Raw genomic sequence first — 13,242 nt, forward strand, 5'->3', positions numbered from 1 at the left:
AGAATGTTACTCCTTCACTTCCTCCACCCACGTTTTCCCCTGGATTCAAACTGGCAACCTTCCGGCCAAAAGCACCGCTTCTCTAACCTCTGGGCCACTGACGACTTCATGCATACATTACACTGCAAGGCGCTTTGGAAAAAAGGGGCAAAATTGGCTCACGCTCAAGTTTCCTTCGAGAAGGAGGGAGGGGTAGAGGAGGTGAAGGAAGAAGCTGTTGATGAAGACGTCCTGCAGGGAGAGCAGACACACAGGTGTTGCTGTTCACGCTGCATAACCTCCCCTGCTGTGCACAGGAGGGTCACCACCGCTGACCTTGGAAGGGAGGGGGGGGGGGGGGAGCCACCGCAGTGCCCTTGTTCACTCAGTTGAGGGACACGACATATTCTTTTTTTTTTTTTTTTTCCTTACAAGTTTCCCTTCAACTTTTAATATCTCCTGTGCGCCACAGGGACACTCGGAGGCCCACAGGTTTGATAACTTTAAACGCCTACTTTTTAAAGTGTAATATCTACAGCTACCCAGGGACCGCGCACCCCGGGTCTCGCTTCGTATCACTGAGATGTTTCTGTTTTTTTTTTCTTCCTTTAAATCTTACCAGAATGGATGGTTAGATACGAGGAGTGAGTTTGTAGTTCAGCAGTTAATCTAACGCAAGTTTATCTGCGCTAGACTGATGACCTTCCACATTAGTGACACTGGGGACTTTGGGGTAAACATACTGTGGAGTTGGAGAGGGAAAACGCTGGGAGATAAAGAGGTGGAGGAGAGACGGAGGAGGAGGGAGGGAGGGAGGCAGACTTGAAAAGAAATAGCTTTTGGCATAATGCAATTATTTACCCCAAAGCCGCAGAAGGGAAGGGAAGCGAGAGGAATGCTATTCCCGCAGTTTGGCCCCAGATGTCATCTCAATCTGAAGTGACACTTGCTGACAGCGCTGCCAAAAATCATCATGCGGCTGAACTTTGACCCCGTCTGCCGAAGCTGTTGCTCCGGCTGTGGCGTGCCGCAGCATTAATAGAGCGACAGTCGCCGTCACAAACCTGCACGCGCCTGTCATCCCTCACACATGACAGGTCCGACCACAGCTTCCATGGCCGAGGAACGGCTCGGACAATTGGCTGAGCCGGCGAGTGTAAACATACTGTCGGCGGAGCGGCGGAAACGATAGAGGAATATTCATAAAGATTATTCATGGCTCGCTGTCAGCGGCAGTGACAAATCTGGGAGGTAATAGCAGCGGCGGCGGCGGCTGACGGAGAGCAGGGCCGGACTAAATGGACAGGCAGCCATCACAGCAGAACAGAAATGCTCCCGCATATCTCAGCTCAGTCCCCGTCTCATCCATAATAAACAAGCCCGCATTCAGCGCTACGGCCAACAGGATTCAGCATCATCAATCCCACCTGCCGCTCTAAACAAGTTGGTAATCTCAGTGGTGACAGCAATGATTTCAATACCACAGGGTAAATTATCCTTTAAAAGGAAAAATCCACCCTTGAATACTCACACACTGTTATATTTCATCAGTTTTGTGAATGTTCACTGCATTCCAGGAGCTAGTTTGTGTTGTAATTTACTTTTTTGGTGCACACCTGCCTTGACTACTTCTACTTCGGTTAGTGAAGTACTGCATTTCCTATGTTTCCCAGAATGCTCTTCAACCCTTACTCAAAACATTGTAACATTGTAGCTGCATTTTAATGTAATATTTGCATATTACAATGGTTCTCAATCAGGATCCAGAGTACTGCTGGTTTTCTATCCAACCAGGTAGTTAACTGCATTCACCTTAAGTCCCAGGTGTAAATCAGTCCCTGATTAGATGGCTAGAATGAAAACCAGCAGGAGTCTGAGTACTGAGGAGTGGGATTGAGAACCATTGCATTCTGGTCTATTGAGGCTACTTTTGGTGGAGAAATTGGTCTCTCTCCTCTTCTACGATGGATTTCTCCCTGTATGATTGTTGAAAAATTGCAAAATGGTGGCTCTAGAAAGAAGCCCTCGCTCTTTGATTCTGAGGGACTGACACCAAAATCTGATGGTAACCGTTGATATTTTAGAAAGCTGAAACATTCTGCTATTAAACTCCATTGTAGCTGCTGGAAATATCTCAGTAAAATGACATCATCTACGTTTGGCCAGTTATCTATGGGAATAAGAAAAATACAGCAAACAACAACATGGACCCCATAGCTGTTTTTTTTAAGTGTTAAAGTGTTTTATGGTGGATTTCTTTTAGGTTTATTCCTTTGGATGTGACAAGATAAGTGTTTTTGTCTGACTTGAGGATGTTTAGAAAAATAAGAGACACCATTCTGACATGAAGTAGACACCCAGGGTCTTCTGAGCCACATCTATTATTGCCGCTGCTATTACTTGACCGCAATTGCGTAAGCTGCCTATGCGGCTGCTTTCAAAAGCATCATCCTCACACTCTCTCACCGCTCTGTGGAGAATGCGAGACGTGATGCGTGGCAGTCAGTGTGTTCTCAGGATGAAACAGAAACTGTAGTTTGAAAAGTCTGGACACTCTCAGCTCCCAGTCCTTTTGTTGCCACAGCAGCAGCAAGTGGAGGCCAGCCAATCATCTGGGACCTGATGTTCATTCATTTAGCAGCACTCTGCATGCCAGCAACAGTTGATTTTTCAGCTGATGTGTTCCTGCTGCAGTGAATCTATTCATCTCAGCAACTACTGTTTTCATATATAGCATGTTGGAATAAGACAAGATAGTGTAAGAGATGACATGAGTCACCGAGGGAGGAGTAATGATGTGTCTGGCAATTACAAAGCTAGCAAGTCGCTTCTTTAAGGAAACCCAAGTTGAATACCAATGTTGGCATTTGTCGTTTGCCACTAAGTGAGGATGTCTAAAACTGAGCAAATTAACTGAAGTGTCTAAACATGTTAAGTGACCCGCTTGACAGGCAGCGTAGTGCCTGCTGGCGCAACTCCATCTGCCCGGTAACGATTTGTTGTGGCTGAGGGAAGAAGGCAACACGTTTGCAACACCTGGAGAAGCAAAGTCGGTCCCGCTTTCTCTCCACCGAGAAGCCCCGTGGGTCCAGGCCAAGACGATCTGGCAACGCTGTCAGCTCCATTAACGGCATGCGGCGGTGACAGGTAGCGGCAGCCCGGGTGGATTAATGTCATGGACATATTGCACCGGGCGATAATGCTCTAGGACGGTCTGATTGCTACCACAACCACCGACCAAGACGTGGTTTTCAACACAGTCCGCTCAGTCCTTTAAAATGTTGAAGATGAATAGTATACTTTAATCTAGAGTTCAAGCAATATGGATTTTGGAAGGTCGATACCGATGTTTTTTGACTGGAGTCAGCAATGTTCATGTTCAGTATCTTTAAATTTTCATGCCCAAAAAAGCAAAGTGTTTCCCACAGAATTGTATTCTTGTCAGGGTGGAAAAGCCTCTGAAACAGCATTTGGACCATCATGGGACACTAAAACTCTCCATTGAAACCCAGACTAATGAAATTTAGCTGCTCTTTAAGGCAGGGTGACCCACCTCACCTATTCAATGGCAGGAGAACCTCTGGGATTCATTAGGCCTTTAAATGAGGAATTCATTGACAGAAAACACACCTGAACAATTAAATGAATAAATAAATTGCGCTGAGAAAATATCATTTCATATCAGGTTTTTCTGTATCTGTGGTCAGGGAGGAACCACCATCATATCATGACTGGCCGATATCAGATATTTAATAAAAGGCCAGTATATCAGTCTAACCCTACTTTGAACTGAAGGCAGCATTTCATCAGTTTGTAAAACTATAGGCCTTCCTTCTGGTCTGTCTTTTCACTGCGTCTGTGTTTTTACCCGGAGACGTGGCACACTGCTGGACCAGACGGCGCTGCTACTCAACCTAGACAGGGACAATAAAGCCTGTTGGAGGCGACATCGCATTTCACCAACAGCCAGTTCAGCTCCCACGGAGAAAATAGACTTGAGCAGCGAAACACCGACTGCCGCGCCCCAGACTCATCCCTTGGTGATAAGAGGAAATCATTTCTAGATAAACAGAAGTAATCACGCCGCGGTTATATACAAAAGCATTGAAGTTCGCCGAGTCTCCCGGCTATTGACAGAGCCGAAAACTTCGGAAGGCCGCTGAAGTCTCCGACGTCGATGATTAAAAGTAAATTTCATAACTTTTTAATTCCGTCGAACGCTTTCACACATTTGCTAACGCCACATTGCCAATAAAAATCTCAGTGACGAACGGAATAACTAGCTGGGGACGAACAGCCGAGGCAATTAAAATAGCTCAAAAGCCATCAAAGTAGTGGAATAGGAAAGGAAAGGCCTTATTGATTCATACCTCAGCCGGGCCGCTTTGCTCTTAGAGACTCAATCAGTGCGGCTGCTTGGCTGATAGACTGAGCATGCCCGTGCGTTTGATGCTGACCCATCCATTTAGACCGCAGAGAAAAAGGCTCTTCGGTGCATTGACCGTTTGGAGAGAGCAGTATATGCAATCCATCTAACGCCGCTATGCTAATCAGACAGATGTTGACTAAAACGTGGGTTGTGATTTATCATTTCAAATTGTTCATTTTTATTCATTTGGAGCTTAATTGCACCCATTTCTCTTCAGCCAAACAGACAATAACATTAACTAATAAAAGCTGCATTGTTTGCTGCGTTGCTCTTGAAGAGATATACATTTTGGCAAAGACTTCTCCCATAGTTTGTGACACTATGTGAACTGAGTTAATGCTGATAGATTTCAGTGAGGTTTTTTTTTTTCAAAGTGGGTGTAGAGACAACCCTTGTTCCTTTAGTATCTCATTATCATGTACTGCAATTACAAAGCACACTCATTTTCTTGAACCACTAGCAGCCATTATGCCATGCGTGACTGTTCTATTAAAGAGACTCTTGTCTTATTTCCCACAGAACAACCACATTTCATCACTGCCTTTGTGCGTGTGTCTGCATACGCTCCATGTTCTCCATCCACAGCCTTGCTTTAACCCCAGGAGAGCTGCGCGTCGGGGCTATTTTCTGTCGGACTAACATCGAGCCGGATCCGCGCCACCACACACACCCCGGAAAGCCCACCCTTCTCTCAGATCAGCACCCATTTCTGTGTGGTCTTTTCACTCACCAGGCACCAATCTCGGTGTGTTTCGAGAGCGGGAGACGCGGGTTCATTCCAGCTCCCGGGATGAAATTACCTTCTTGCTCTGACTCATCTGAGCCCCGGCGAACGGAGGGTGGGGGGTGGTGGGGCGGGTGCACCTATCTGACACACCGGGTTTCACCCCCCGACAAATCGACTCAGTCACACACTCTGCAGGTGAAACTATGGACCTGGGGTAAGAGAGACCTCCGGTATGTGTGCCAGTGCGGTCACATACAGACATTATAGGAACAAGGAAAGGGCTTCCACTTTGACACTTTGGCATATTTTCGAAAAACGACAACAACACTGGAGGTGAGGGTATCGTTGTAGGCGACTTCGCACGTTGGCGGCCCCGCATGGCAGCAAGAGGCAACTGTCGCAAAACTGTTGGAACTGCAATACCCAGAACTCCTGTACGGTGAGGTCAGTAAACTGGACGCAACACGCTCATGTGATGCTTCATACCAAAGGGAACCAAAGGGACAAGAGAGGAGAAAGATCTAACGATGGACTCAAGATTTCCCGCCACTGACCATACCCAACACCAGAATTGAACTTGAGCAAACAGGGTGAATCTACTGCGTCTCAGCCAGCGGGGAATGGGGCGCTCTTCTCTGCTGCAGCCCCTCTTTGCGATTTAGACCGATACGACAGGTGTATTTTTACATCAAAATCTTGGCTATAGTGCAGCAGCTGCAACTTGAAGAGCCAACTTGACCCTGGAGTGCGGGGAGGGGCTCAGCGGACGTCTGTTCGGCAACTGCTCTTGGTGGCCGTGTAACACAAACCCACTCCCAGAGTATTTATATCGCATCAACAGCATTCGCACGAGTTCCCAAACATTCTTGAGATGAGCCAACGCTTTTTTTCACTCCATACAACTTGACTGGGTGTGACCAGAGGCAATTTCGTTTCAATTATATTCCACGATGGAAGCCATGCATTTCTCACAAGGCAAGGTTTCAGGCCTCAAACTGACGCAAACTGCTTCAGCCATTCAAACGCTCAACTAGCCACAGGCAAAGTACAGGGGATTTTAACTCCTGAAGTTAGAGTCTATGGATTTGCAGGTATCACTGCCAAAAATACCCAGATTTCCCTCTCTGAGAACAATTTAAAACTATCTGTCTATCTATATCCATTATACAGTCTGACTGAATGCACATGCAGGATATTTGGATCAGCTACCGATGTTGATATTTGGGGCACAACACTGACATTAATAATTCATCTGTATTGCTTTGTTACAGCAGGAGACATGCTCTTGCACTGTTCACTGAAGATTTTACTCTCAAGTGGCTCTCAGGGGTGATTTTGTTACATGTGAACTACTCAACCAAATGATTTAATGTCACAATCAAAATTATGAAAGAGGCCTAGTATGTTCCATCAGTCATATTAACATGCAGGCAAGTTAGTAGGCATTTTCTTATAAATCAGCAATAATAAATCAATGCAGGATCACTTAGAAAATCTTAGAAAATCACTAAGATATAGAGACTATACATTAGAAAAGGACATTGTATTGTCACCTACTGTAGCCTAAACACAGACATAGAGAGACAATGAGACAGACAGACAGACAGACAGACAGATAGAGAGAGAGAGAGTTTGCAGCATTCAAATAAGCCAGAGAGAGAGACAGACAGATAAAATAAAGAGAGAGGGACAGAGAGATAGAGAGGGAGAAAATAAAGAGAGAGAGAGAGAGAGAGAGAGAGAGAGAGAGAGAGAGAGAGAGAGAGAGAGAGAGAGAGAGAGAGTTTGCAGCATTCAAATAAGCCAATCCGATCTCATTTTCAAGCCCCCTCTTCATTTTTGGGGTTTTTTACTTTGCAGTCGCCCTGATCTCGAGAGGAAATCTCCTTGGATTCTATGACAATGGAAGGCTCCAGTCATGTAATACAATGACATTACAGGGACAGAACAATTCCAATTTCCCTGGCCCCCCTTGTTGTAATATTACACTGTCTGCACTTGAGGAAAAGTACACTCCCATTGAACCTGCCCTGTGGCCAGACTCTGACACCAGACAGCTACACAAAAACCCCCAAGCCAACTTTCCAAGTCTCGATGAGTCTAGCCTGTGCAGAAAGAGCCGAAATACACTCTAGCATCAACTTTAACCGAGAGCTGCATTAACACACTGACATGACACCCGACATTCACACTCGCATTGCACTTTACATTCCCATCATCTGTCACTCGGTGTATCCAAGTGCGCACCATGCGTCTCAGGAGCCAAGACAAGAATATTGTGTTGTTGTTATTGTTTTTTGGGTTTTTTTTTTACCTGTTGGCCCTTCCATACTGTCGGCGTAGATCCTGACGGCCAGCATCAGTAGCAGTGCTGCTGAATACATGTTGGCAATAAGAAGTAAAGTCCAGCTCGTGGCTCGGAGGAAGAAAATCCTAGAGGAAACTCCAGCGGCAGCGGCGGCAGGACTGGAGAGAAGTTGTGCGCTCAACTCCCATTCATCGCTTGAATCCCGCTGCCTGCTCCCTCCACAGCCTGCACGGGGAGCATCTGATCTACAGCTAAAGCGTTCAAAAAAAAAAAAGAGGCTTTTTTTCCTCGCAACGGCTCCCACTACTTTTTCGCACTGTCAGGCAGGCGGGAGGGACGCGTGAGTGCGGGCTTGCGGCGCCTCCATGTGGCGGCAGGCGGCAGCCGGATCACTCTGCAGCTGGCACAATGCAGCATCAGTTCACTAAACCCCAACTAAGCCACGGCAAAGTCCCCGCGTCTAATATCGTTTGCCAGCAAAACTTCCAAATCTGCTTATGTATTTAGACTAAAGTGCAGCAGTGACTGATGACTGGCAAGATATTATCATTTGGTCAGTGTGAGAAATTTTTAGACGTAGATCAACAAACTATCAGCTTAGAGGGAACATTGGTCCTGAATGCTGCCTGATGAGATTTCTTTTTTTTTTTTTTTTTTTTTTTTTTTAAGATTCCCAATAGATTTCTGGTGATTTTTGCTCAATCTTTGCTTTCCATTATAATGATAAAAACATTAAGATCATATTTGGACTCACTTTAAGGGATGGAGGATGCCTAATCAACATCCATGCTTGCAGCTAATTCATTTATTATTAAACTGATACAGGCCTGCCCTGGTTGTTTAAGCATTTAACACACAATGGGTCACCCTGCTTTGGGACAGCAGGGTGGCAAAAAAGACCTCAACTCAAGACTTACTGTGCATCACCTTTACACCGGCAATGCTTTAAAATTCACCTGTATTCCAAGAGAATACAATATGGGTAAGGTTGTAGCACTCGAGTCCGAGTGGACTTGGACTTGTCTTGGTCTCAGCTACTAGCCTACTGGATTTTGACTCAACTTTTTCCCCACCTATCTAAAAAGTGAAAAAATGGTTCTATGCATTAATTAGTTGGATGTTGAAGGGTCTAGTGCAGATAGATCTACAGTATATCTCTATTCATCCTTACCAAACTCCTTAAGCATTATTTTTTCATTTGGAAAGACATGCACACTGTTTGGTCTTGGTCTTGAATAGGACTCCATTTGCTCTGGTCTCGGTCTTGACTTGGTCTCGACCCCCTTTGGACCCGGTCTTGACTCGAACTCCACCGAACCTGGTCTTGGTATTGACTCGGACTTGACTAAGATGGTTTTGCACCCTGGCAATGTGAATGGCTCACCAGAAATATAACGACACACATCTTTCCTCCATTAACAATTCAATCAAGACACAGATTACTGTGTCTATGTCTGTGCAGGATACTCATACTGCAGGCCTTACATTCTCCACAGGTCATTTTATTTTTTAAAATGCCAGAGAACACACAGTAGAGTTTGGGTGTTGGTGAATAAATAGCTCTACACACCCTGTAGTGGTCACCCAGGCCATTGTTTCTAAAATTATCAACACGCTGCAGAGTGAAGGGGAGGGCCGACTCGCTCCCATACCTGTTAAATTTGCGCTGTGACCCGAATCCACTTGGCCGTGGCTCCAAATGGCACCGAGCCATCCCGCTGCTCACTACTGGACTACCGGCTGCTTCAGGACAGGATGAACTGGATCAAGACTCTTTATCACCACCTTACTGTGAAATATTGATTTGCTGGCCTAGGGGCTTTTACTTGTGTCAGGGAACTTTTTTTGGGGGGGGGGGCTATAATAATCCGATGGGCATTTTTTAAACTATTGGGAGAGGTTGATATAGTGGTGTCAGTGATGCAGTGGTCCACATGCCCTTCAAATCTAATAACGTCCCTCCGCGCTTACATTATGAGCTTGCTCGTGAAGTAGTTATATTGCATGTTACATAACCAATTAATTTGCCTGTGATATCAATTCTGCTACATTTCTTGTCAGCTGTAGCCAGTGATGAAGTGGAAAATATAAAGAAGGCAAAACTCGTCCAGTTGATGATCATCATGAGGCAAACAACCACAAAAATCAGTTTTATTTAAGCATCAATTTATGCTTTTTCCACTTTAAAAGACAATATTTTCATATAACTTAGATCAGTTTGATACTACTGACTATGATGCATAATGTAAATTGATCTCATAAGGATTTATGCCAGCCTGAGAAAGGGGAGTAAACTCTAATCAACAAATAAAAAAGTGGGTAAACTAACTTTAGGTGGGTTTACCTTCACTACATCCCTGATTGGTTTACTGCAGAGCGTACTGGTACAGTGCTATGGTTGTGGGGCTGTTTACTTCCATGAATGCCGTGCTGGGGTTAACTGGATGTGAGCCCATGGCTGCAGGTGCATGTGTTGCATTCGGGGGTGTAAAGTTGAGTTAATATGAGCAGAATGGTAAACGAAGGCTTGCAGCGTGCGCTCTGTGCGAGCGGCCGCCGCGCTGCTGCAGTGGCACTTTTGCCAATGCTTGAGTCAGGCCTTTAGCGGCGGTTTTATTATCTGCAGTGTGTTCTGTATACAAGCAGCTCACTAGATATATGTCACAGGTCAGCTTGAGGTCTCCGCTACTTCATAATTCATCAGAGCAGCGCGGCTAACCTCCGTTCGTTAGTGATGAATCGTCTTGCATAGATCAGATCGCCTGGTATTTTAGCGTAAACACAGACTGTTTTTCATATTATGGGTGTCTGCCGCAGGGTAAAACAATCAGAGTGGATGTTGTTACCCTAGGTTATACCCAGGGATTTTTATTTTGACCTGCATGCATACATTTTTTTTTTGATAGACTTGAATTGGCATTGGGAACTCATCATAAATACCTTTTTTCATGCATTTGAATGTTTTGGTCCCTCATTTTTCAAAGCCATTACAATGCGCTGCAAGAAATGATGGCCTCAATTATGCAAGCATTGAGTATTCAGCGCAGTTATGTGTGCACCTGTTTTCAGGGACTAGTGTGGGAGGGATAAACCAATCCAAATGCCTGGGGTTGTAGGAATGCAGAAAAGTAAAGTTTGGAGAGTTAACTATGGCCACTAATCCAAGACTGTTTGTGCAGTCTGGTCACAGTCTTCATCGGCTAACTGTAGCCAGATATACCGGTATCTCTTTCCCAAGAAATCAAGAAAGGAAGAACAAAATTCAGCTACTCCAAGAGGCTGAGAGAAAGACTTTATTGGTACAGAAAAAACAACAGAAAGCCTCCATCAGGGTTACATGACAAAGAGGCAATGCATCTTAAAAGCTACAATATGCAATTTTTCACCTTGAGGTAAGAAGTGCATTGTTAGTCCCGCCCTCTTCCCCCTCAGCTGGTCAACACCTGTCACTCATCTCAATGAGCTGTCATCTAGCCTGACCCTGCATTCAAGTGGTGTTGGATTTATGGTCTGAACGAGTTTCCGACTAAGAAGTGCCACATGAACACATTATTATGTCGGATGATCAAGTCGGAGAAATCAGGATTGTAGATGCAGCACGAATTGGCCGAGTTGTATGTAATCGCTCTTTTCAGCATGGCTGAACAGAGCACAGAGTCATATGTGAACGCAAGAAATTTCATATAATAAAGCCGAAAATGAGCCTCAAGTACAAATTTGAAAGACATGAACATTCCTTGATGTGCTACGGCATTTAATTTCCTGTGGTATTTACATTCATAATCCCCTGAAATAGCCAAAGATTGCGTGCTAGCTAGGCTATTGCTAGCTCGATTGCTAACATTAGAAGGCTGCAAAGTGTGTAAACAGTTGAGGAAACATTCTCCAATTTTTCGACCAACTTGGAGAAAAGTATGATCCGACATCACTTGAATGCAGGGTGCGGTTGAGCTAACTGGCATCCGTAAAGCCTCCACAGGAGTTGAAGAAGCGGACGGTGAATGCAGCATCTGCAATTAAAAAAGTAATGCTGATGTTCACTGTGCTTCTGAATGGGTTTTGTTTGCTACACCTTTAGCTATGCTTTACTTTGGTTTTTTACTGCTTTCTACTACTGTTGTTGTAGTTATGTTACTTATGCTGTGGCCACTAGCTTCACCTTGATAGCCACAACCCAACTCACTGCTCACTGAAAAGCCAATTTAGGGCTTTTAGGCATGAACACACAGGGTCACAGACAGACACAGACTGATGATTTAGATAAGATAAGATTTAGATGAGATATTGTCCTTATTTATTGTTATTTTAATGTGAAAAAGTTGCATATTGCAGCTTTAAATACTTTCCAAATGGCCACTTGTGTCAATATGGCTGTCTAAGTAGACTTTGACCAATCAGAAGAAAAGTCACATTAATGTCTTACAATGAAGCTTTAAACCTACTACATATAAGGACGCACACACACAATATGTCTCTCCCATATATGCAAAAATAATCCATAATCCATACGAGAATCTTCCTTTCTAGCGTTTTCTAGTTTTGTGTACCTTGGTTGTAAGGCAAGCTAGCAACAGTTTTGTATTTGTTGTGAAGGTTTTCCTGGAAATCAAGAACAAGTAAGGCTGGTGAAAAAACACAAAGAGAGGAAAGTAGTGGGTGTTTAGACAGGTTCACATGTAGCCCATTAGGTACAACACTGGAACAATTATGCTAAATACATATCATGATATTAATTTCAGGAGCAGTAAGTGGGAAGTATTGATTTAACAAAGCATTTTTATTATTTGCTGGTTTTGCTGACCTGTCTGACAGGTTAATGAACTAAATGTAAAATAGCACAGTCTGAGCAGCTTTCCTCACAATCCATACTGATTATCAATCTGGGAGAGAATTCAGGGTGTTCTGTAATATGATGAAATATGGTCAACAATTCTGACAACAGATGAAATCAAACATGACATCTAGAAAACAACTTCATTTTATTCATTCATTCCATATTAATGGTTTGTCAAGTAAAGCACGAAAAGCTCCAAACATAACTAATAAATAAGCTGAGCTGACCTTTCACATAAAATCACTTGTTTAGATCATGAGCAAGAAAATATAAATTAAAAAAGTGGTAAAGTTTTCATTTACCACTTTTCATTTTTTAGAGCAGACCGTTCCAGAGCCAAAACACAAAGCTTAAAAAGCATTTTTAGGTCAGTTAGAATGGCAAACAGCCCACTCAGTAATCTCTTGTATTGAACCAACAGTGTAATTATGGAGCATTTTGTAGACAGTGTTTTATTTCACACACATCAATTTTCCAATAAACCTGAGTTAGGTAAGGGGGCAATTTAATCAGTGTCAAAAGGAAAAATAAAACTGCCCTGTTAGGAGAGAAAACATGTGGGTGGTAATCAAATGTTAGCTACCTTGTATCTAACAAGCACTCAGGTGGAGGGGAGGGTGGGGAGGGGGCAATTGGAGTGAGTGGAACTACCTTTAAAAAAACAAAGTGCTGTGGCAGCACAGTGTGGTTGGAACAAAGAGTTCCAACCACAAAGAATCAGCGAACAAAATATTGAATTCCTGAGCCACTACAGTTAGAAAATCACCGAGCTACTTCCTGGTTTGTGGATGTAGAGCGCACCATGCCTCCAGTTGGTTGATGCTTGTGTAAACTCGCATAGCAAAACGGAGGTCTGGAGAAGTTCTCGTCATAAAATGTTGGATAACGAGACCTTGTGGAGCCAGAGGCAACCATTCGATTGGCTCAGAGTTTGAAACACATGAAACGCCCCAGAAACTTTTTTT

General features: G+C 44.0%; 1 protein-coding gene across 1 annotated transcript in view; it reads right to left on the reverse strand.

The window, feature by feature from the left end:
- Positions 1-7,519, reverse strand: part of ptprua (protein tyrosine phosphatase receptor type Ua) — a 147,105-nt gene extending 139,586 nt beyond the window's left edge. Inside the window, exon 1 of the mRNA XM_078290147.1 lies at positions 7,450-7,519. Coding sequence (XP_078146273.1) covers positions 7,450-7,519 — 70 coding nt within the window. The remainder of the gene's footprint in view (positions 1-7,449) is intronic.
- Positions 7,520-13,242: the final 5,723 nt, after the last annotated feature.

This window comes from Centroberyx gerrardi, chromosome 19 (genome assembly GCF_048128805.1).
Source record: "Centroberyx gerrardi isolate f3 chromosome 19, fCenGer3.hap1.cur.20231027, whole genome shotgun sequence".
Lineage (NCBI taxonomy): Eukaryota > Metazoa > Chordata > Actinopteri > Beryciformes > Berycidae > Centroberyx > Centroberyx gerrardi.